This window comes from Planococcus citri, chromosome 1 (assembly GCF_950023065.1).
Source record: "Planococcus citri chromosome 1, ihPlaCitr1.1, whole genome shotgun sequence".
Lineage (NCBI taxonomy): Eukaryota > Metazoa > Arthropoda > Insecta > Hemiptera > Pseudococcidae > Planococcus > Planococcus citri.
Window position 1 is genome coordinate 40,678,196 of NC_088677.1, and position 24,081 is coordinate 40,702,276.

General features: G+C 34.8%; 1 protein-coding gene across 3 annotated transcripts in view; it reads left to right on the forward strand.

Moving 5' to 3' along the window:
- Positions 1 to 24,081, forward strand: part of LOC135831928 (LIM domain transcription factor LMO4-B-like) — a 105,864-nt gene that overhangs the window by 76,711 nt on the left and 5,072 nt on the right. For 2 of the 3 annotated variants that reach the window (XM_065344793.1, XM_065344796.1), the window contains one exon: positions 5,698 to 6,039. In XM_065344793.1, coding sequence (XP_065200865.1) covers positions 5,698 to 6,028 — 331 coding nt within the window. In that variant the 3' untranslated portion in view covers positions 6,029 to 6,039. The remainder of the gene's footprint in view (positions 1 to 5,697; positions 6,040 to 24,081) is intronic. The other variant, XM_065344795.1, reaches the window with a different exon arrangement.

A 24,081-nucleotide genomic window follows, 5' to 3' on the forward strand; every position in this document is an offset into this window, starting at 1 on the left:
TGTTATAAAAAAAGCATGGAATAGAATTTAGCGCCGATACACTTTAGGTTGATCGTATTTTGTGATCCTTTCGATCAATGAGGACAAATTTTTAAAAATTCGTTTCTGTCTGTTCAAATCCAAAATCTCTGTTAGGTGAACAGGGGACAACTTTGTTTCCAACTTGACATATTAATGAAAAATATACTCTTTTTGAAGGGAAGGGGGTGGTTAATTCGGAGAAATGTGGGGCTCAAGATCCTGCAGAAATTTTTTGTATAACTTTACACAAGAGGTAACAAAGTTTACCTTGTGTATGCTTGAGTTGTTTTTTTTTCGGACAAAAAAGGTAGACTGAAGTTTTGAGGAAATGTCTTTTGCAATGTTTCTTCAGTTTTATGTTTATCTACAGAAATTTCCATCTTGAACATACTCGTCTGTAACGTATTTGAAATGTAACCGAAATCTCGAAGAAAACCCTATCTATCAAAAAGCCACATTATTCTCTCATGTTTGATGATACTTTAGCACTCACGAAGTTTCACGTTTTAGTGTACAAATTAACTATCATCGGCTATGATCTTGAAAGGTTGATAATTCTCGGAGGGCGTTGCGTAGTTTTTATTATACACACCTTATAATTATTAACGTTCGAAACATTGATAATTTACTCCTGACCGGTTGGTGTTTTCAAAATTGATAGGAATTCTTAAAAATTAAACCATAATAAAATTCTCTCGTGATTGTGTAGTTATACTCTGATGAATGTGGTGGTGGTGGTGTTGTTGTTGTTGTTGCTCTTTACCTGTTGGAAGATATTATGAGATTTTTTATTCTACTTCCAGCCTATGAGTCAGTACACTGTCGATGGCGCAATTCGGGAATTCGGCGATTACTTTGTGAGAATCATGGTCGCAACTGGCGAAGTAATCATGATGGCTCGCTTAATGCAAAATCTTCGATTATTACTTTGTCATGGTTATCGAAATTTTAAAACTCGTTAGTGTTAGTGGAAGAGTAAATATTTATGATCTTAGTCATATTTGAGTCATTCGTGGTATGTTTTCATGAAATATACTCGTACATATATTTTTCAGAAAAGAAAGTCTGATTCGCCTATATGTTAATATCATTTACTGGATTAGGTACCTACTGAAATTCTGACTTTTTTTCTCGTTAAAAATTGTTGTTCTAATGAATAGCATTTTTAACAAATTGTTTCTACTTTTTACCTCATTTTTTTTTTTTTTTTTGGCCGTTGCTTGTTCCAGTATAACTTTTGTTTTGCGAACGGAACTTGTAAAATTTCAACTTTAAACATGGAAAATTTTCAACCTCAAAATAAAGCGAACTACGATTCAACTTATTTTAGAGAAAGTGCTTTAAATATTTCCCTTGCAAAATAGAAATGAATTTTACTACGAAAACCATTGTTTCCATTTAACAAAGGGGTTAAGTACGGAATAACCGGGATTTTAAGTATTTACCCCCACACAGTTTGTGTATAGGTAATTAAGCGTCGGGAAAACCGAAACGCTGGCAAAAGTAATAAACAATGATATGGGAAAACAAAGGTCCGCGGTTCAAAAGGATTTGCGGAGAGGAAAGCGAGGTGGTGTCTCGAGTAGTTCAAGATTGAGTGGCATTCCAATAAAACTATAGCGAATGGGGGAAATGCGTAAGCTCGATAGCTGACGGGGCGGTGTGGAGAAGTGTTTCGTGAACGAATGAGGCCGTGATTAATGAGCTAGGTCGCTTAACAAGAGCGCCTCTCTAATTACTGAAACGTTTGCGGGGTATGGTTGCCTGCAATTTATTAGTTAAACATTTCCCCCTTCTGGTTTTCCTTATTAAGTTTCTTTCTTCTTTGGTTACGTATTTACGAAATTAAAAAATTGTGTTTTTACGCTGAAAATTTGTAAATGGCTGGTAAACTTTATTTAATGGTAGATTTAGTGAGATAGTTTTTTTTTGCCTTTTTATCTCGTCTCTCTCTCTTTCTCTCTCTGTTTTGATCCCCGACTGAAAAAAAAACGTTGCCTGCAATAACTCTCAATATAGTGTACTTGAATTTCAAATAGATCGTTGAATTTTGCTGATAATTGGGCTACGAACGTACGAGTATATTCGTTTCAAAATAGTGAAATTAAATTCTCCAATTTCGAAATTTCTTACTATTTGTTGTGTGTAATTTTAATTGATATTTCGTGCTTGATATTAGTCTGTTTTACATTCAAAAACGAAAAAGTTTTTAAAAAATTAGTTTTTTACGATTCCTTATGGACTATACATACCTTTACCCAGTTACCTACCTACTTACGTTATAACATGATGCTCCCTCCTAGCGCTGTGTTCATTCATACTAAAAAATACTACCTACTTTGCTGAATTGAATTTCTTTTCTACGTTGATATTTCATTTTTAAGGAATTAAAAATTAAAACGGTTCTGCCACGTTTGCTTCATATGCGCGATTAATGTTTATTATTCCCGAGAGAATATTGTAACACGTAGGGTAGATAATATGTCTGTTTATAAAACTTGATGTGGAATTATATGTATCATTTTGTGTAGGGGAAACGTCGAGGTAGACGTAGGCTTTTATCGTCGATTCCTTATTTTTTCATTTGGTAATAAATTTAATTCAATTTATAAGTAGGTAGAGGTACGTGTAATTAATTACGAGTATCCAAAATATCTATATGACCAAAAGCCTACATAAAGATCTTCATTAGTCTGAAACAAAAATACCACCAACTGAATGTGAATACTTACTCGTACTTACCACTGAAAGCTTATTGATTCTAACAATGTAAGGTATGTAAAATGTTATCTCGCGAATCTTTAAAAATCACAGAATGAAAAAAAAGGGAGAAAAAAAATTAGCGTTAGAAAATGAAATGAATGAAGTCTAAAATTACTCCAGAATATCCTCATTGGCCTCCTGCCATAAGACTTGTCTGTCTGGGTACATTAAATAACTATATAGGAAGCTACTTAAAAAGATATATTTATGTACGTAATGTTCGTCGCCAAATAAACCCAATTAGCCTTAATGTTACATGTAACGTGGATAAGAAATGAATTTCGTCTGCTTTTTTCATCTAGGCTCGCTCACATTCATTACGATGACATAGTGATTAAAATAATGGAAGATGACCAATTCTTTATTATTAAAAGAAGAAGAAAAAAAAGGATAATTTTTTTCTAGATGTGTTTCGTTGTTACGAGGCAATTTATTAAAATTAATAAAGTTGGACACAAATTTCTGCCTAATTTGACGGTCACAGCGACAAAGATGATTTGATGGGGAATGAAATTTCTAGTGTAGGTACATATTTTTACTTAGGTAACTAGAGGTATAAGCATTAAGCATGAAGTAGGTTTAATTATATTGTTATTAGACAAATTTACGGCACTCATTTAAAATAGAGTACTTGAAAAAAATCTGCGGAGCATAGACATTTTTAAAATATGTATTTCTGTGAAGTGGTGTTGAGAAAGGCTGACAGTTGAAAAGGAGATCATACTTTGGTGTTACGCTTTGACTGAAGAATTATTCATGAAATATCATGTTTTTTTACAACTATCCTAAGAGGGATGGGGGGGGGGTGAGTAAGGGAGCTCAGCTTTTTAGTGGCACGCAATCAACAGTTTGTGGCGTTAGGTAAAGATGGCTCAGCATAATCAAAAACTGAAATTTTTCACCCGAGTACAGCTGACTCCCTTCAAATGTCGTGTTAGGCAAACGCACATACTTGTACTCAAGATGATTTGCCTACTGACCAGTTTGGGGGAAGGTCATTTGCTGGTACACTCTGTGTGTGCGTGTGTGTGTGTGGGGGGGGGGGTCCGGCAATTTGATTCGTGGGGTGGAAGTTACATACGTAGATTGGTATTAATACCTATTGGAAAATTTTAAGAGTTGTTTGAAGAGAAAGAAAACAATGAAAATATTATCAAAATTGTTCAGTGACGTCTAAAATTTTCAAAATACCTAGTATAACATTTTTCAAGTATTATATTTAAATTATTCGATTAGTTAAGAAAATTCTAATCATTAGAATCGTCACTGATGTTCTTGAACATCTACTCGTAGTTTTCAAAATAATGAGTAACTAGGTATTAGAGTTAATAAGGTTGAATTTTTGGTCGAATTTCTTTTCAACGTAATTAATTCAATTTTGATTATAATTTTGATTAATTACGCCTAATTTAGGATATAAAAGAAAGAGAGAGAGAGAGAGAGAGAGAAAAAACTCACGTAGGACTACCTAATGCCTACCTAGTTTGAAAATGTCTCTGCTACAGTCTCGAATATACATCATTAAGAAAGTGCGCCTTAATTAGAGGACCCAAAGAATGTAAATTTTTTCAGTGTGTAAACACAAGTTTCCGATTGCTTTTTAGAATCAAATAACTAAATACGAAAAGCTACCGTAATTAAAATGAAGACTGAGTAGTTTCGCTAATTAGAGACAAACACTATACAACAGTTCAAGTTGCAATCAGGCTTTCTCTTTCTCTTGCTTTCTGCGCGTCGCTGTCCTATCTCTTTGTACCAACTTATGTGGTAATGAAGAAACCAAAGAACGAAGAGGGGTGGCAGGACCTTCAAAAGAATTTCAGCCCAGATGAAGGGCTCTTCTCGCCCTTCGCGTATGCATCGCGACCGCCGCCACCAGTCCGATCGCCCTTGTTTTCAGAATTAATTAGACGGTAGCGAATATAAAATGTGCGCTAATGATAGAACACATGGGACACGTGTAAGCTGCCACGCCGAGATGAGGAAGAGTCACTCTATCATTACCAGGATGTACTAATACAGAACATCGTAACACACGTACGCTCCAACACAGCGTCAAGTTATCTAATTAAATTTCGTACGACATACATAATCCGCCCTTCTAACATATGTCGCTTTATGACGGTCGTACATTAACCGGCAACCAAACGAAAAGAATTATTACGATGCATTCCGATTCGAAATGCGGTGTAATTCTTTTATTACGTGGTGAGAGCATTGTTGCGGTACTCGACGAATTAGCAAAAAATTGAGAATAAATTAATCGTTTATTTCAAAATTTGAACAAACATTCGAAAATTTTGAGTAGTCCTGAAAATGTTTCAATCCCTCCCTCCCACGCACCTTCCCCATACCACAAATGCATTCTCTTACAGAAAATTCGGAATTCAAGATCTCGAAAACTGCCTGATTTTCAGCCCATAATGCGAAACTAAAATTGTCTACAAATGATAGGATTTTGCTCAAGAAAAAAAAAGGCTCTTTGAAAATTTTTCATCAACTCGATAAATGACGTAAAGCCCATTTTATTTCATTGATGTACCAACCTTAATCCGCGCGTAAAGCTCGCAGTAATGTGGTCGAATACCTACATATGTAGGTACTTACTTATACTTGAAAAGCAAATAGATGCTTTTAAAAAAATACCTACGCCTTCTTCGATGTCAATTGAATTAAAAAGATTACCCGTGTTTTTCTCTTGTTAGTTTAATAGATTTTGTTGTAAAAGATAACACGTTGATCCTCAATCAAGTTCCATTCGTGTTTTTTTTTTTTTGGTTCGAAATTTATAATCTCAGTTAATTGATGGGATATTTTTTTTTTGTTTAAATCGTGTTCTGCGAGCGGTTTTAATTTGTTCCTTTTCTCTTATCATCTGTTTCCTACATACATGATTCTGGTTTTTCTTTACAGAATGTACGGTAGCACCGGACTGTGCTTCTCTTGTAATGAATCAATCCCAGCTCACGAGATGGTCATGAAAGCAGGTGTACCGTCAGTACCTGATTCACCGGCTAACAATACCTTTCATCGAGTATTTCATTTACGATGTTTTTCCTGTTGTAAATGCGGCGCTAAATTGACGCGTGGAGATCGATATTGTATCATGGGAAACAGTCTGTACTGCGAACAGGATTGGAATAAATGTTTTAAAGGATCGTCGATGCCGACTGGACAGCAGCAAACAACTGGTACCACCATTAGGAAAGGAAAAGTTGGCAGGCCTCGTAGGAGTAGAGACTAAACATTTCGTAAGTGAGTACTGCTGAATTTGTTAATTTTAAATAGATGAAGGGATTTTAAGTACTATACTTCTTAGTACGTACGCGTTTTCGTCGCGCAAGTATAGAAAAAAAAAAAAGATATTGTCAGGGCAAGTATCTGTGCCTGGAATGTGCTTGTTGTGTGCGAGTTCTTCCTAGAAACTCCTAATAATCAATCGTTTTACAAACTGCTGTAGAAATTTTGTGCTACGACCAATTTTATACAACTTATGCCCTTTAGAGGGGAGGGAGGACAAGCATTCTACAAGAAAAACGAGGAGAAACAAAATTGCCAATTCTGTTTTGTAAATAATACCGTTAAGATTATTTCAAAAACTGGTTCAATGAGTACCTTGAAAATTATGTAGGTATTAATTTCGAAAATTCTTTGCAATGAACCCGTTAATGTTGCAGACATTTTTTTTGCGATAGATTGAAATAAGTATTGCAAAAACTTTACAATTTTCATCTTCTCTAAATGTTATGAACAATTTTGTAACATTTAAAATGATTTTTTCAGTTTCTTAATCAATTTTAATTATACACCTAATCCATTTTTTCATGCAAAAGCTATTTTGTGTTGTTATTTTATTATTAGGCTATCATTATTTCAATTACATAGATATTTCTTGAGGAATTCAAGTTTTTGAAATTTTTAATGAAAAAATCGAATTTTTACAATTTATTATTTTTTTACGTCATTTCTTTTTTGCGCTTTGTGTGCTTGTAACATTTTTCATAATGATTCGCCAAAATGGTTATTTATTATCTAGCAATTTTTTGGTCGCATTAAACGAAATTTACGACATTAATTTTTGCAATTTGCGTTATGGTATTTGAAGATGTATAAATACTAATGATAGACAACCCAACCCGTTTTTTCAGTCTTTCATTTTATTCGGTGGTTTCACAGATGTTTTCTCTAAACTTGTAGATTTTAGGGAAGAGTAAAGAAAATTTTTTTCTCAATTCTGTTCATTTTTCTAATAACATGTGACGTACTGCAAGTGAAATTAAAACACTAATTTTATTCTCTTACAATCTAAGAGGAAAATAGGATGTAAGCCAAAGTACATATTTCTGAGTAGCTCCGTAAGTTGAAAGAGAGTTTATTACTACTTATGATGATTTTCTTCTAAACTTTTCAGCAACTTTCCTTCATCCAATCTCATTGATTGAAAATCTTGTCTCGTATTTGGATGCACTCTCGACATTTCGCTCTACTCCAAGCATATTTGATCAATTACTAATGAAAAATTATCAGAAAATAACCGTTTCATCTTACGAATGAAAAAAAAAAGTTCAGAAAATAATCTCTTATTTTTATCAATTTTTCATTTTTTTTACTCTGTGTTTTATCTTAAATTCGGCGCTCTTAGGTCGCATCCCTCGCCGTTTAAATTTCTGTGCAATTCGCACTAATACTAGAAAAACAACGAAAACCTTTTAACAAACATTTCCATCAGAAAATAAAATTACATGACTGTGAACCTCATTCGGAATCTTTCGAGTAGGTGAAAAATGATGAACGGTTTCGCGAGTAAATATTCAGTCGATAACTGCCGTTGATTAAATGTTTATTTTAAGAGTAAACAGCGGGGAAATGATGGCCCCCTAAGGGAGGCCGCAAATTATATTTTCGGGGCGAATGGCTGCGTACATGTCGAACGTCACACATTCTTTGTCATTCCCGTAAATGTAAACACTTTTTAAACATGTCGCTCGAAAATAACTCTATTACAACGGTTCGTATACTCTCTTCGTCGCTACTGTCGCGTCGACTGATGTAAATAATTTACTCTGCTCGATTATTTAATTACTGAATTATTTGGACAATATTTAATCGACTTTTATCTCGTTGTACTGTATGAGAATAACAATTTTTTTCTCTCAAAATTCGATTTATGCGGTTGGATTCGATAGTCGAATGAATATGCCAATGCCAGGTACAATTTTTCGTTTTTCAAAATTATACCTATACCTATGTAAAATTCGCATCGATACGTGAGGACTCTTTTTAATTAGAATTTTTAGCGTTTCGAATCATTTATTACTTACCCTTTCACGGCAGATTGTTAATTAAAGACATAAATTATGACGTCGATGTAATGTAATCCAGATCTGCGGTACGATGCACAGGCTCGGGTAGGTATCTTTTTTCCAATATACGTACTCGTAGATACAATATACGTAATTAAATTGCTTCATTTATATCGATAATGTTTGGTATTAATATACCTACCTACCTATCCTGCGATGGTTATTCTATTGCGTTTTCCCCTCTCTACGTTACAATAGCAATTGTGAGCCTGTAGTTTGTGAAATTTCAGTTCAAACTGTTTGAGTCCTATCTCGCCTCTATTGTCATTTTGTCTCTAGTCAAAACGTTGTATAAAGGATACTCAGGGGAAATATGTTACGGTGATTTTCCCTTTACTTTTCGTCTTGCAAATTTATTGAATTTTTCGTATTCTTATCGGCAATCCTATCGGCTTGATGCAAACCTACAATAAAAACCTGTTATTGGATACATTTTCTAGTGGTAATCAAATTGTAAATTTTGTGCTCTTACGGTGGGCTTAATAACTCATTATTACAGTAAGCCATTTTTTGGTTTTGAAAAAAATAAAATAAAATGAATGCATATTGAGAAATTTTTTATTTAATTTTTTGAATTTTGAAAAATTATTATCCAAAAAAAAAAATTATAAGAATAAAACAATCGTTAATAGCGGTTTTTTTTCGAAAAAATGATAACTTTTTCACGAATTCATTACGCTGTCTGAGTAATTTGCGTCATTACAGTCTAGTTGCTTAATCATTTGATGAGTTTCAAAGTTTGTGTTGAGGGGCTGAAAAGTTCGGAAATTGGGCTACGAGGAGGTTTCAAAAAATTAATCAGTATGGAAATGGTTGGCTACGAAAAAGTTGTGATATAGAAAAAATCCAAGTCGGGGTTCCATAGGTATAAGTATAAGATCTTCTCGTTTTAAATTGAAATTTGAACACATCTTCGTCGAAGTCATTTCAACGAAATTTGCTCAAGTGTGATATTTTGACTCGGGTTGACGTTGGATTTAAGAGGTCTAAGTGAGAAGAACATAAACCCAAAATTTACGCTCGACTGAATTTCTAAGAGGAAGGGTAGGAAATTGAAAATGGTCAAAAAACGTTAAAATAGGAAGAAATGAGTTTCATTTTTTCGTGTTCTTCAAACTAACCTGGGAGGATGAAATTTGACATGTACATGTGAGAGGGCCCCAGATGTGCTTTTTGAACGACTTCAACTTATCAACCCCTTTACCGGACCTTTCCATCATCTGGCTTGAAAATATTTTGTTGAAATGTAAAAAAATTGTGACAATTTTGATGTCTTAACCAAGAGACAATTATCACGAAAAAGTAATATCCATGATTTTATGAATTTTCCTTTCGTACAAAATACTTCTTTTTTTAAGAAAGTGAAATGAAACACCGCTAAAAATGAAAACTCGGATACTACAGACCACGAGGTATAATTAATATAATTGTACGTTTTTCGTGTTGGCGTGTTCTTCGAAAATCTATGAATAATACATTTTTGCTTCCCCCTTTTTAGTTATGCAGTTCGGAAAGTTCTGTTTGTGGTATTTTTTTCAGTTGTCGTCTAAAAAGTGACTGAAAAAGAACTTATTTGTCACATCAATTTACATCTTTTAACCTTTAAGTCGTTTTATCGCAAAGGCTGTTTTTTTTTCGTGGTGTAATATCATCGTCTGGTATGCGTTCAGAGGTAGACCTCTGCTGAGAGAGAAGCTCCATCACGTAACGAATTAGGAAAAAAGCACTATGCAAGTGCAGTAATTTAGTTGCACTTTTTATATTTATTCTGTTGAGTGAATTTTCGAAATTCGACCAGTATGCATTACGTACCTACACTTACATGTACTCGTACGTTGAGCAAAACGAATCCTGCAGTTGAAAATTTTCAAAAAAAAAGTAGGAAAAAAAAGTGAAACATCCAACCTAATTAAGCGTTCAACAAAGTGGTCGTTTCAGTCTTTTTAATTAATTTCGGTTAAAACGATGCGCTTTGTTAATTAGTAAACGGACGCGAAAAGATACGTCTGATTATTTCAATGATAATTAAAAGTTTTTTCTCTTACGCTGTCCGTTTCTCCCTTGTTCTTGATTTCGTTTCTCTTTTTCTAGGTGTTTTTTTCTCTCTCAATTTAAAGAAAGGTGCTTTAATTTTCGAGTGTAATTTTTTTTTTTAGTTAGAAAATATGCGCGGGTTGCGTCAGTGTGGCGACAGCGGTTAATGGCAGAATGCCGCAAAAACACTCAAAAATATTTCGAGATTTAACTAATTACTGGCGAAAGAATGGAAAAAAGGAGCTATATTTTTTAATTAAGAGCAGGAAGAGTAAAAGCGAATGACTAAAAAAGCAAAGTGAGACAGATGATGAAAAGCATTTTTAAGGAGAGGTAAACATTTGTCGTAAATCATACTCGTATGAAAAAAAAAATCGAAATTCCTACTCAACTTTGTCATTAACTGAAAAGTACAAAATTAGATATAAAATGAAAAAGTTGCTGAAAGCTTCTCATTGTCTCGGCAGCGAAGTAGTAGGGTGAAACTATTAGTATTGTTAATTCCACATCCGCATTATTCGCCATAGTTTTTCCCTTTCGTAGGTCTTTTTTTGCATTTCGAAGTGTACTGTGTATTTGTTCGTATAGTAAACGTGTGAACTGCGCGAGTGATGGAAAAGCAGAAGTGGAAATTTGGAAGGTGTGAAAATTTGTTCAAACTGGTAACCGATATGCTGATGAACCAACTTTGAATTTTGTCTCAAGGTTACCTATAAATGAGCACTTGTAGAATCAGATCAAGAGGAAAAGCCATGTAGTATGGATTGATGGGTGTTCATTTGTGAGAATTTTTCTCCACTTGATTGAGTTTTCAAAACATAAAATCACTTAAAATTGTTGTGTAAATGAGGTTCGTATTGTTATTTTCGTCGGTGAAAGTCGGTTATCTATCAAGTAGTAGGTACAACTATAGATATCTTGACTATTGACATTGAGTAGTTCTCGAGATGAAATAAAGAACCCGAACGGTCGTAGAAAATCCTCATTTACTGGAATCCGAGGGAAAAACATAACGTAAAAAAACAAATGAAAAAAAATTGAAAAACTTATACCGCTAAAAGAGTAATAGCATCAGCGAGATGAAGAGAAAAAAACTGGAATGAGGTTAAATTATCGCGTTGTGTGAGAGGTATAATAAAAGTAAGAAGGGGGGAAGAGGTTCACTTACAGTTGGTAGGGACGATATATTGTATCGAAAGTTGAAAAGAGGAGTGTGCGGAAAAAACTTTCATTCGACTAATTCAACCTCCTTTACGCTAAGTGATTACTAGAAAAGCTCTAAGTGTAAAAGTTTGTGCCGTTTTCCAATTCGTCCAAGTCGAATTTGAAACTTTGGCGACCATTCATCCCTCTCTCGCGCGCATTATATATATCCCCGACCTATTATACGTTTTACCATTAGAAATGATTACTCTGAATGCTGGCGTTTTGTTTTAACAGGCGACACCTTCTGTAAAAGCTGTAAAGCTTATTGCATCAGCATCAACAACGCGTTGTACTATCAGCGTCAGCGTTGGCTATAATTATTACTTCTTCGGTTAAAAGGTTGTAATTGCTAAGAGTGGTATTTTAGCTGGCGTGACGACGAGAACTTGAATTTTTAGCCATTGTTCTTCCCTACAGCTTTCCCTTCTTTCTTCGTCTTTTTCAATTTGCTCGCGTGTGTTTGGAAATTCGCATTTCTCGGTCTACAATGCGCTTTAAGTCGTTATTGAACTTGAAACTTGCATTAAGGTTTTTATCGCTGATTTTGTTCTAAACACGAAATTTATAAATAGTGTGGAGTTTTTTTGTTTTTTGTTTTTGTTGCCCAAATGCGTCGTTTCGAAGGTAGAGCTATTTGTAAAATAACTTCGTACTTTTACGTCAAATCTGAAAACGATGAAATAAAAAATCTCCATTTTTAACGGTTTTCTATGAAAATTTAAGAATTTCTTGAAAACTCATTCAAATATGGAATATGTTTCCAAATTTTGAATTCAGTTTTGAAAAGTGATATTGAAATTTGCATTATTGTTTGTTTGATGCAAGTACATATTTTGCTCGGATAATTGGTTGGTGGGGGAGTAGGTAGGAAAAATTGAAATATTGCCATTTTTCTCCTCAAGAGAAGAAACTCTATAGTACTCGATTATGAAATATTTCCAAGCTTGAAGAGTTGTCAGGTCGATGGTTTTGAGCTATTGATTGGCAAATTTGTAATTTTCATGATTGAAATGGTCAATTGGCAAATGAAATGAAATGCAATTTTGTGTATTCGTGAAATGGAGTTATCTTGCTTCGTAAAGTGTAAATTTTTTGGTGATTTTGCCCTCGTTTCGTTTGGACGTCATTCTGCTTTGCAATTAGGTTAATGAAACACTCGGCTGCTACTTTACTCTCAGCTTTTCTATCTACCGTATCTGGACTAGCTTCAATTTAAACATATGAAAAGGGGTGTTTAATGAAAACCAAATACAATTACCATTCATCTGTGAAAGATGTACTTTATTCGGATTAGTTTTACCGGTGAAAAAATATTCCTTTTTTCTTCGTCCATTGAATTGTATAGGTATATACTTATTCACATTTCACAGTCTGAGAACATTTTTATGAAGATTTTGGGAACTGTTGAATGAAATCAGGAAGAAATCAACATAATAATTCAGTGAACTGTGAGGTTCTTTTCAATGGCCCTCTCAATAATTATGAATGTGATGATACGTCACATTTTGAAAACTTACTAATTGTTTCCAAATTGAAATCACTTTTTGCTAATAATTCCCGAAAAGTGCCGCCTTTTGCAAAGATGGTCAAAGTCTTGCATTTTGCCACCGTTAAAAATTTCCGGTTATGCTTTTTTAGTGTTCACTATCTCCCTTCCCTCATCGATTCTCTAAATTTGTTAGTCATTCATGACCCTGAAAATGCGCTTGCTTCAGTTTCTGACCTAGGTTAAAATTTCAGGTCAAGGGTAAGAAGGATAAGGTAAAATTTTTCACTCCACCTGGGATGAATTAGTTAAATTAAATGGAACGTAATGGAACCAGCTAAATGCTGCCCAAACAAGTGTTTATCTTCCCCTCTGACTGCTGGGAATGGGAAATCCGTATTTTTGTGCTATTTACCCGAGTACCCAGCTTTTATGATATGATTGCATTAAAAGCACTTCCTCGCGACACGAATCTTTAAATAGGGTTTCTTCGGCAAAGTATACAGAAGAAGTGGAAGGATAGAGAGGGCCGACGACGAGAATACCACTTAGCTATTTTCTTATATTATTTTGAAAGAAATGCACCCTTGTGAAGGGGGAAATGAAGAATACGACGCGACTGGTGGCGGAATCGATGGGAAATGAATGAATAGACAGCGGCGTATAGCGTAGAGTAGAGCGTACCGTAGTGAAAGGAGGTAGCGAAATAAGCGCGACAAATGAACGAAATACGAGAAGAGTATAGTTACGCCGGTGCCGGTCGCGGTGGTAAGGTACTGGAGACGCGGGATAAAGAAAAATTATGAGGTGAATGATGAAAAACGACCCTCTCTCGCGGGTTAATGTTAAATCGGTGTACTAATAAAGGCGAGCGAGGGAGTATAAAATTTCAAAGTTCAAAGTTAACGTTGATTACTATTAAATAAAGCTTTTATTGATGCCTTAACGAAGTTAACTGTTTACACCTCCGCACGTCTGAGCTTGGTTATCTCGCCGTCCCGCGTCCCCGCCGCGCCGCGCCGCGCCGCTCGTGTCCACATTGCGATAAGGTAGACTGCAGGTGTAGAGCGGAGAGGTATGCCGATGAGTAGAAAATAGCTAGTAAATGGGTGCGAAATGAAGGCGCGCAAAATATTCGTAATGGTGAAAATCGGCATATTCGCGTGGTTCTACGAAAAGTAACCCTGCCAGAGGAAAGAAGAGAGACCAAATGTCGGACCGAGTGCGCGGCGCTCTGAGGGATGCAGGAGGAAGGAACGCAAGAGCGACGGCAAACGGTAGCTTTTAAGTAAAGAGGGTTTTAATGCGTCTAAAGTTAATGTAACCGCACATCAGCTACGGTGTAGGAAATTTTCGGAAAGAAGGGAAACAGAGTACGTTAATTAAGTTCTGATGTAGGTTTTCGCACAGAGAGAAGAGATGAGCGGAAAATGTCCCTCCTGCATCAGACAAATAGGAGAAGAGTGACAGGGTTCTAATAACAACAGTTAATTAGTCTGCTCGTCTGTCCGTATGTCCGATCAGTACGCTGCCAGTTTAATCATGCATCGTAGCGGCCGTTTTCCGATTTTCAAAACGGATAAACGGTAAGTAGGTATACCAGTGCGAGTGCCCATTATATATAAAGGGTGGTTTCAATTCGCCAAAAAATGCAAAAGTCTGTTACTGTTTTTCACTGTAAACGTTCTCATCTTGTCGTTGTTGCGCTCGTTGTTTACGTATAATGGTATTTTTCCCGCATCCCGCATCCCGCCCCGAGTGCGCCACATCCACATTCGCAGTGTGCACTTGACGGATCTGTTTTTTCCCACAATGTATAGCCTAACACCGATCAATTTGAGAACAAGTTTTGTTGTGTGCACTGTGCAGGTATACGCGAGTACCTTAACTGTACGCGTCGGGATTTGAAAAAAAATGAAAAAAAAAAAAGGTTAACATAAAGTAATGGTTAAACGTTGAAAACATTTGGGTAATGATTGGTTGTAGGTAACTATATGATAAATCGAATTCTTCGTTTTTCTGCTGTAGGTAGTGTGGCGTTGCCTCTCATTTTAGTAAAGGTATTTTCTAACCAATTCACACGTTAGTGTATCGAATACCTACTATGAGTAATCCTGCAGATATATATATATACCTTTTTCCATATTGATTTTTTAAAATGCTTGAAAAGGTTGAAAATCCACGCGTTAACCCTTCTTATTTTTCGTATACATGAGGTGAAAAATAGAGTTTTATTCCAACTTGGGTATTTTGTGCTGTTAATATGAAATCTTTGTACCAATGATAGCGAACTTTATTCTGTTTCTAAATTTAAATCAATTTGATCAAACCCCTAAGCATTCGAAGAATCCCGCCCCTCTTCCTCTTACCCAATTTTCAGCGATGGAACCGTAGTTTCTGTTTACTTTTTTATCGAGATTTGAAAAAAATTGGTAAAAGCTACTATAGATGAATAACAATACATTATTTATTGTTACAGTCTTTTATAAATTTTTATACATTACACTCCAGTCAGGGATGCTACTCGGTTACTTTTTAAGTAACCAAGTTACTAAAGTTACTAATAGTAACTTTTGGTTACTTTTTAAAAATTTTGGTTACTAAAAGTTACTTTTTCCGTGTTTTTTCACAAATATCCTTTTTTTTCTTCAAAATTTTACCCAGAACTCTTTTTCTTTTCATAAAAAATGATGTTGTTTTACCTCTCAGGAATTGTGAATTTTCGAAAGCTTTTGCCCTCGCTTCGCTCGGGCTTTTCTTCATATTTCTATAAATATACGCATAATAATTTCCTGAAAAATTAAAAATTTCGAAGCCAAGAAAAATCAACTTTTTACTTACATCATCAGGAATGACATTGTTTTACGTCTCATATCATCAATTTTCGCAGCTTTCGCCCTCGCTTCGCTCGGGCTTTTACTCATATTTTACAAATACCAAATAGGTACCTACCTAGGTATATGTAATTTTCTGAAAACTTTTAAAATTTGAAGCTTTTGAAGCCACGAAAATCAACTTCTTGCTTAAAAAATGAGGTTGTTTTATGTTTCGAATCATAAATTTTTCGCAGCTTTCGCCCTCGCTTCGCTCGGCCAAATATGAATTCTACTGCTACAATTTTCAAACATTTCCTAAAATGGAAAAATCAACTCGACAAATTCCAAAAACATAATCTCATCAATATCTGACCAATTATTTGAAAAAATCTTGTTGTTGGGTGGGGGGGTGGTGGTAGAGTAAAAGTTGGTAAAATCTAGCGTGAAAAGTTGGGAGAATTTCAGTCTCCCCCCCCCCCCCCCCTCCAACACATCGCTTCATCACACCTCTGAAAATAAAATGTAGTAGTTTTGTATGGATCAGAGTTTTTCGGTCACCTCACCTACTTATATTTTTTGCATTGAAAATTTTTTTGGTCACTTTTTTGGTTACTTTTTCCAGCTTTTTTGGTTACTAAAGTTACTTTTTTTGAGAAAAATTTGAGTAGCATCCCTGCACTCCTTCAAATGCACTACACAAATTCGTTGCTTTCAACTTCGATGGATCAAATCAGCTAATTCTAAGATCCAATCCATGAATGTCGGATTCGAAGATAGAAACTTGCCGAATAGAAAAGTATGTAGTTTGAGCGAAGAGAAACACGATATTTTTTGGCGAAGTTGCAGAATAAAGTTTAAGGTGAGGGTGGAGGACTGGAGGTGGATACAATTCAGCTTGAAAAAACGAGCGTAAAAATGTTGCGAAAGAATATGAAATTTTGAAGTTGATATGTTGAAAAAATAAGATTAAATTGGGGGGGGGGGATAATGTATTATTTTTAAGAGAAAAATCAGGATTCAAAATCTTCCTTGAAAAATGTATGGTGACTTCTTTCTTTTAAATTGGAAGATTTTCATGAAAAAAATCAACATTTTGGGCACCTAACTAGGTAGGTACATGGACACTTGTAGGGAAAATCGTCGAATGCTGAACTTTGGCGTACATGCCATTGAATAAGGTGATGAACTTTTGCGATCATCCATGAAGCATATTTCCTGACAAGTCTTGCCCTAAATTTTGATAAATTGATAGAACGTAAAAGCCTAGTTTTGCTGAAGAAAATCAGGCTAAAAATAAGTACCTTATTGCAAACATGGCTTTTCAATATACAAAATACTCGGAATCAAACATCTTATTGTTAAACAATTGCGATTCACGTTGAAGAAAGAAACGTGCTGTTTGAATTGAAGTTAGTTCAAATTTCAATTAAATTATTTTGACAATTTGATTTACAAATCGAATCTCCGCTTTCATTCATTATTACGTTTTCAGTTTAATTCTTACGTTGTAACCGGCCGAATAAAGCTTTTAACGACTCCCAAGAAACGTATTGTTTAAATTTTAAACCAACTTCCTTTGAAAAAGCACTTCAACAAGCACACGCTCAAAGTTAACTTTAAATCTATTTTAGTGAAGGATTAAATCTGTTTATTTATTCATTATGTATTACTTTTTAGCTTAGTAGGTAGAGGTACGTCATTTGGAAAGCTTTCTCTGGTATTCGTGTATACTGTATACCTACGAGTAGCTATTGGTACCCAGCGTTAGTATTTCCTTATTCGGACATGTGAAAAACGGATTTTCTTCGTATTTACGCGTGCTTTTTATTTTTCCCTGTTCTTTGAAAAGCACGCGATAATTGATTTTATGCGTAATAATGAATTCGCACGGACGCGTATAATTAAATTAAATTAATTAATCGTTCGAATTAAAGTCGCCATTGAATTTGTATCCCGTCGGGATTGTTTAGTAAATTGAAATTTATGTCGCTATAGCTGGACATACCAGTGGAGAGGCTTTATTATGGTGGTAAAATGCGACGTACCTAGACTATTACCGGAATATGGAAATTGTTTTAGCACTAACGAACAGATTCAGTTCAAATAATAAGATGCGGGTGCCTGTATAAGTGCAAAAATTCTGGCGCTGGCGCGAAACCAACCAAGGAAGTATTGCTATAATCAAACCAATAGTTGGTAATCGAAATACCCGGTTAATTTTTCAGGTATATATTTGTGCTTAGAGGGTTTGAAGCCTTGTGGGTATAGAAATATTGTTCTAAATAAAGGCCGGTAGTGAAAGGATGCATATGTAAAAAATTATCAGAAGCATTCTTCATTTCAGTCGAAATGCTTTTATTTTTGCTCATCGCAATTAGCCTCAATAAATTTGAATCGAAGCAACAATTGTTTTTGTGAAAGTCCTAAGAATTCAACATTGATTTAAGCGACTTGACTTCTGAATTCGAGACCCTTAGTCTGAAGTTGAATTTGGGAGATGAACTTCTCTCGATAGGTAGGTATAAGGTATCCCAAACACAGAAACATTTTTGAACTGGACAGAACTAAATTGAAAGAACATGCTATAAAATGCATTACCATCCAAAAGTTCAGATGTTGAAGTAGGTACATTATTCGATGTATTTTTGAAAACCATGCCTATGTCGCGTCATGCAAAAATCAGAAAACACCGAAATTTCGCCAATTTGACCTATAGAAAGCGGAAATTGAGGACGTCTCCTATTTTTACCCCCTCCCTCCCCGAATAGATTGGAAACAGTTTTGAACTGTTTTGAGTAGTTCTCGAGCCTCCAGCAGATTCTTGAAAGTCGAAAATTTTCGGTACATTTTTTTTCCAAAATTTTTTTCGTTTTAAAAAAAAAATTTTTCATGTTCATAATGACGTCATCGCAACGTCACAAAATGAAACAAATAAAATATCATATAGGCTGAGATATTACACAAAAGAATGAAGGTATAGTCTGTCGTGAAAAAAAAAGTAGAAGAAAAAATATATAAGAACTGTTTTTCTTATTCGACGCCTTTCGGCTTTCACCCTTTGACAAATCATCTGTTGCTTCAGCAATGTAAACACCGACAAGTTGTTTAACAAACTTAAATTGTAGACAAAATGGGAAGTGATTTGGCAACATTATAAAGATTTTAAAACAATGGTCATCGGTGTTGGGAAAACGTCGCCACGTCGCGTCGCGTCGCGTCAATGGCATTTACGTTTGGGAAAATTTATTGATAATTTTCGAATAGTGTTTACAATAATGAATAAAAATATTCCAGGTATATGCGGCATAAACGCATGTAACGGAATTACGGTTCGATTGTCATCCAAATAATGATGATAGTAATGATACAAAAAAATATATACCTTTCTATATTCTATGTAAAGAAAAAGAGAGACGGAGAAAGAGAGAAAAAAAAACGCTCAACTTATTCAACAGACCGTATCGCTTTTCCAGAAATCAAGCCGGTTTGTTTAAAACGTGAAAATATAAAGTAATCTGGTATTAGGTGGATTCTCATCGCGACGATTAATTCCACTAACGTTCGTCCATTAGCGTTGAATTATTTCGAAACGATATATACCTAAAATTTGTATTAAAAAGCTCGTTTAAGCGGTACACCGAGTACGCGTTAGCGCGACTTAGCTGTAAAGTTCACATGTTTATATTCTCTTTGCGAATTAAATAGCAGAGCGATCCATTTGAACGATGACGATTTTCGTTTTGGTGGCTGGCTGACCGGCCGGGGGCCGCGGCCGCCGCTGCTGGTGGCTGCCACTGCCACAGCCATCCAGCCATCGGCTAAAATGTGCGTTTTTCGTACACTCTTGTGTGTCTCCTCTGCGTCTCCGGTAGTCTACTCTGTGTATAAACGGCGTGCATGCTGTTAAGAAGTAAATCGTATTCGTACGCGTTACTACTGCTCCTATTCCGACACTCCACCATCACGATAAGATGGACCAATTTAATTTTCTTAATACAATTGTCAAAAAGCCGCTGCAAAAGAAATCCCATAAATTGTTTTCGGCGAAATGAGATAAAGCGATTTGCTGTTTATTTGAATTGAAGCCAAAAATACATCTATCCTCGTATTTGTATGTATGTGTAACCGTTTGTAACGATTGGTGTCGTCTAGATAGTATTTCTTACTCTGTTTTTATACCCTATTAACTAAATTCTGATAAGATTCACGACGCAACGAATGGCGCCTCTAAGGGCAACGTTCGATTTAATTTTCGAATTGAAAAAATACTCACTTACTTACTTACTTACTTACTTACTTACTTACTTATACTTACCCCAAAAAAATGTGTACAAAAAACTAGAAAAAAAAGTCGCTTGATTCGATTTCGCGTGTTTTACCCGCCTGTATTAAATTTTTTTTTTTTTTTTGATAATTAAGTAAATGTAGCTTTTTAATTCGTTGCGCGAGTATTCCAGCTTTCGCGTAAATACACAAGTTCGCACTAATTATGTTAATGGATGAGGATGGTATTTTTTTTCACAAACGTCAATGCTTTGGTTTAATTACTTTTTTCCCATACTCTCACATTTCAATGACTTTCCTGAATATTTATCGATTTTTTCTAAACTGCTATACGTGACCTGCTCTGACAAAATCTACCATTTCGACGAAAAAAAGTTCTCAAAATAATGACGTTTAAAATGAATTTTAAGGGTTGAAAGATCAGATTTTTGAAAAAAAAAACATTTTTTGACATTTTGTCGAAATGGTCGATTTTGTTATAGAGGTGGGTCACATATGTGTAAATGTGTGAGATTTGAACTAAAACATTGCAATTTGCGGAGCGTTGTTATGTTAGCTGAAAAAAATGTAACTTATTGCATTTTTGCTGTTGAGTAAGAATCTGTTGAAAAAGACCACTTAATTTTTCGCAGTGGCAATAAATGTTGCATGATGTTGTCTGACTTCTACATAAGTAAGAAAAATTGAGTAGACTTATTAATATTACATCAGATTCCTAGAAACTTGAAAAAATTTTTAGTTTTAGTACCCAATTCTTGAATTTAATATAATGCGACTTGGATGGATTTTTTCAAGAAAGAATTTTTTTCGAAATTGGAAAGCAATGGCTGAAGTTTTTTTTCTCAATATATTATTGTGAACGAGTGCTGTCAAAGCGCGGGGTCGTCTAGAAAATACTCTTTTTTGTAACATATAATTTTTTTGACCATCTGTCTCCCATTTTCAGACTTCAGGAAAATTACATGTTATACCTAACTTGAAGCTATCTTCGAGCTCTGCAAAAAATTCAGCCACTCCCTCATTTTTCAAGTCTCAGAAAACCTAGAAAATGTTTGGAGAATTTCAAAAAATTAGATACTAATACTCTGTCTACTTACCTACTTATTTATATAATCTGTGAAAAATTTCAAAAATTTTCATGCACCCCCCCCCCTTCCCCTGGTTTTGATCCGGGGGGAGCATCTCCGGAAGGGAAGGGAAGGGAAGGGAAGGGGAGGAGATGGGAAATCAGAAATTTATATTTTTGCATCAAAGGTAACCTTTTTGGACTTTCTTTCAACTCAATTGGAATCAAAGACCGATTATTTAGTAATTGCTTTGGAAAAATTCGCATGGATAAATTTTTAAACGTTCATTACTCAGCACTGGAAGCTTTACGTACCCATTGATTATTTTGGGGTTAATATTAAAACATCTATGATGATTGGTGATGCAACTACTCCAACTGCATTAGAAAGATCAGTGACCAGTGAGGGATTTTCAGACGACAGGAATGCAGTTCCAGAGTTATTTTCCAACGCTATAAGTGTTCGCCTATCGCATCTGCCAATATCATTTCACAAAAACATATTCGTGAAATATGAGCGTTCTGAAAATAAATACGTGTAATTGAAAAATTTCCAAACAGCATGAGAAACAAGGTCAAATTGTAAATCAAAGTACCTATATGAAAATCGCATCAAAAAAGCTCGATTTGCAATGAAGGAAAAACATGTAGGTACTAGGTACCTATTCGTTACCCATACGTCTGACTACATATTGTGAAACAAACTTCATAATTCTCTCTATGTATACCTAAACCCTATGTTCATGATAGATGGAGATGCTTTTAAACAACATGAAATAATTTATCCAGCAGGAGATACGTTTACGTATACCGTATAACATGAAAATCAAGCGATCATTAAAAACAGGGCTAAAACTCGATGCAATTTTTTTCAGTCGCTATATTAATAACTTAAAAAGGAGAGCACGTTTAACACAGACAGAAAGAGGAATACGAAAAATAGGTGCGCGTTAAAACGAAACGAAAAAGAATTAGAAAAGGAGCAAAGATGAAATTACCTTATTCTCGCTAATGGATTCCCGCATAAATAAGAAAAATCCAAATGGATTGAAAACGTATATCTTAAAATGTGTTTCGCTTCACGTATACATTCATTAGCTTTTAAAGTAAGCGGCGTTATACGCGATAGGGAAAGGAGGTCTAAAGCTCGACGCGCTACGAAAGGGGACAAGTAAAGGTGGTAAAGTCTGCTCCATGTCAAAACTGGTGTGCAGAAAATCGCTCAACCTCTTCCATTCTTCGTACGGTCCACCTGTATTCACCTCGTCTGACGTTTTACACCGCTTCCTAATCACGCTAATGGAGACCCAAAGTTCCCTTTTACCCTGTGATAAAAATTGTATTAGTTTTTACCTACGCACTGTGCTCTCGTTCATATTGTTTTAAAAAGTAACTTTAACACTCGAGAAAATATTCAAAATTGCGACTAATTTCTTAAATTAGCTGAAATTCGTTCTCATTTCTCTATAAGTATATCTTTATTTATTTTCCTTTTTTTCCTTTTCGATATGAAATTGAGAGATTAAATGGAAAACTGCCTAAGTATTTGTAGAAATTTTCATCCACTTAAACCATGCAGACGGCGCGGCGTGAAGTTGCGTATAATTTTTTATGGGTACAATTTCAATTTTTCGAGGTGTTTTTGGAAATATGTAGCGTATTAGCGTATTTTTCACTAGTAGTCGAATAATTCAAAACTGCTGAGCCCTTTTTTTGAAACAGAAACTTGAGTAACTTTGAGAAATGTGTAGTTTTTTATGCTCCTACGTAAGTATATCAAACGAAGTTGGGTTTCATAAATTTTGATGATTTTTTTGCCTCTGTTCTATCCCGAAGAAAAATGTGTCGAGCTAATGCTTCCTGATCAGCTACCCCTTTCCAAGCCAAAATTGATACCTTTATCAGTGACTCGAAGATTGGAATTCTTTCTGTTTTGAAAATTTGTTAAATAATTGCAAAAATGAATCCTGGGTCATTTTTTGATATTTTTGCGTGGCGCTCATCCGTGTGATTTTGACTTTTGAAATTTTGGGGAAAATGTTTACCAGTGTTTAGAATTTATTAAATTTGATTTCACCATATTTTGTCTGACTTCTTAAAACAAATTTTGTACTCACACAGAAGCACACTTTGAGATGTTTAATCAAAACTTGGAAAAAATGATGTTGGTAAAACTTTCGATAGTAATTTTGTAACATTTTCGTCAGATTTTATCCAACATTTAAAATTTGCAATAAATTACAATCTGACATTCTGAGTTACATTGAAGTAAATTTCTAGATCTCAAGTTTGACTTGTAAAAATTTCAAAGAAAAAAATCTATAAATTGCTGGGATATGTCAAACTTATAGAAATGACTTTCTGACATTTTTTCACTTTTGAAAACTTTTTTGTTAATTAATAGCAACATACGATACATTACTGGTAATTGTTGCTGTTGGTAAATATTTGTGGTTTTTGGTAAACTGTTGGTAATTTTCGGTGAATCACTAGTAAGTTTTGGTGAATTACTACTGAAATTCCATCAAACGTTCCGTCAGACTTTTGAAAACTTTGGGAAAAATTTTTGCAAAGTTTCTATTTAGACCTATGGGCTATGACATATTTTCATGATCGAGTTTCCTAAAAAGATATCCATGATTTGAAACTTTCTTTGCGGAGAAGACTTTACCTACACTCGTGTTTAAATGGGCCTATATTTTTTCAGTAAAAATGATTAAAATATAATAAGCTCTCAAGCTGCTATTGACCGAAATTCCTATTTCCAGCCATTTTGAAGTCTCCAGCACGATTTTATAGATTTTTCAGAATTTTTTAATTTCTTCAGAATACGTGAAGATTGCAAAACATTCGGAGAATACTTATGAAATTCTCTGCTCGAAAGGAAAATTTTAAAGTTTACATGTTTTGAAGAAAAAACATCGCCATTTAGAAAAATTATCCAATGAATGGAATGGATATTGGATAACACGTGCGAAATTGAATTTTGTTATGTAGAACTTTCTGCCTGATACTAAAATTCTTGTTTGTTCCAATACTTTC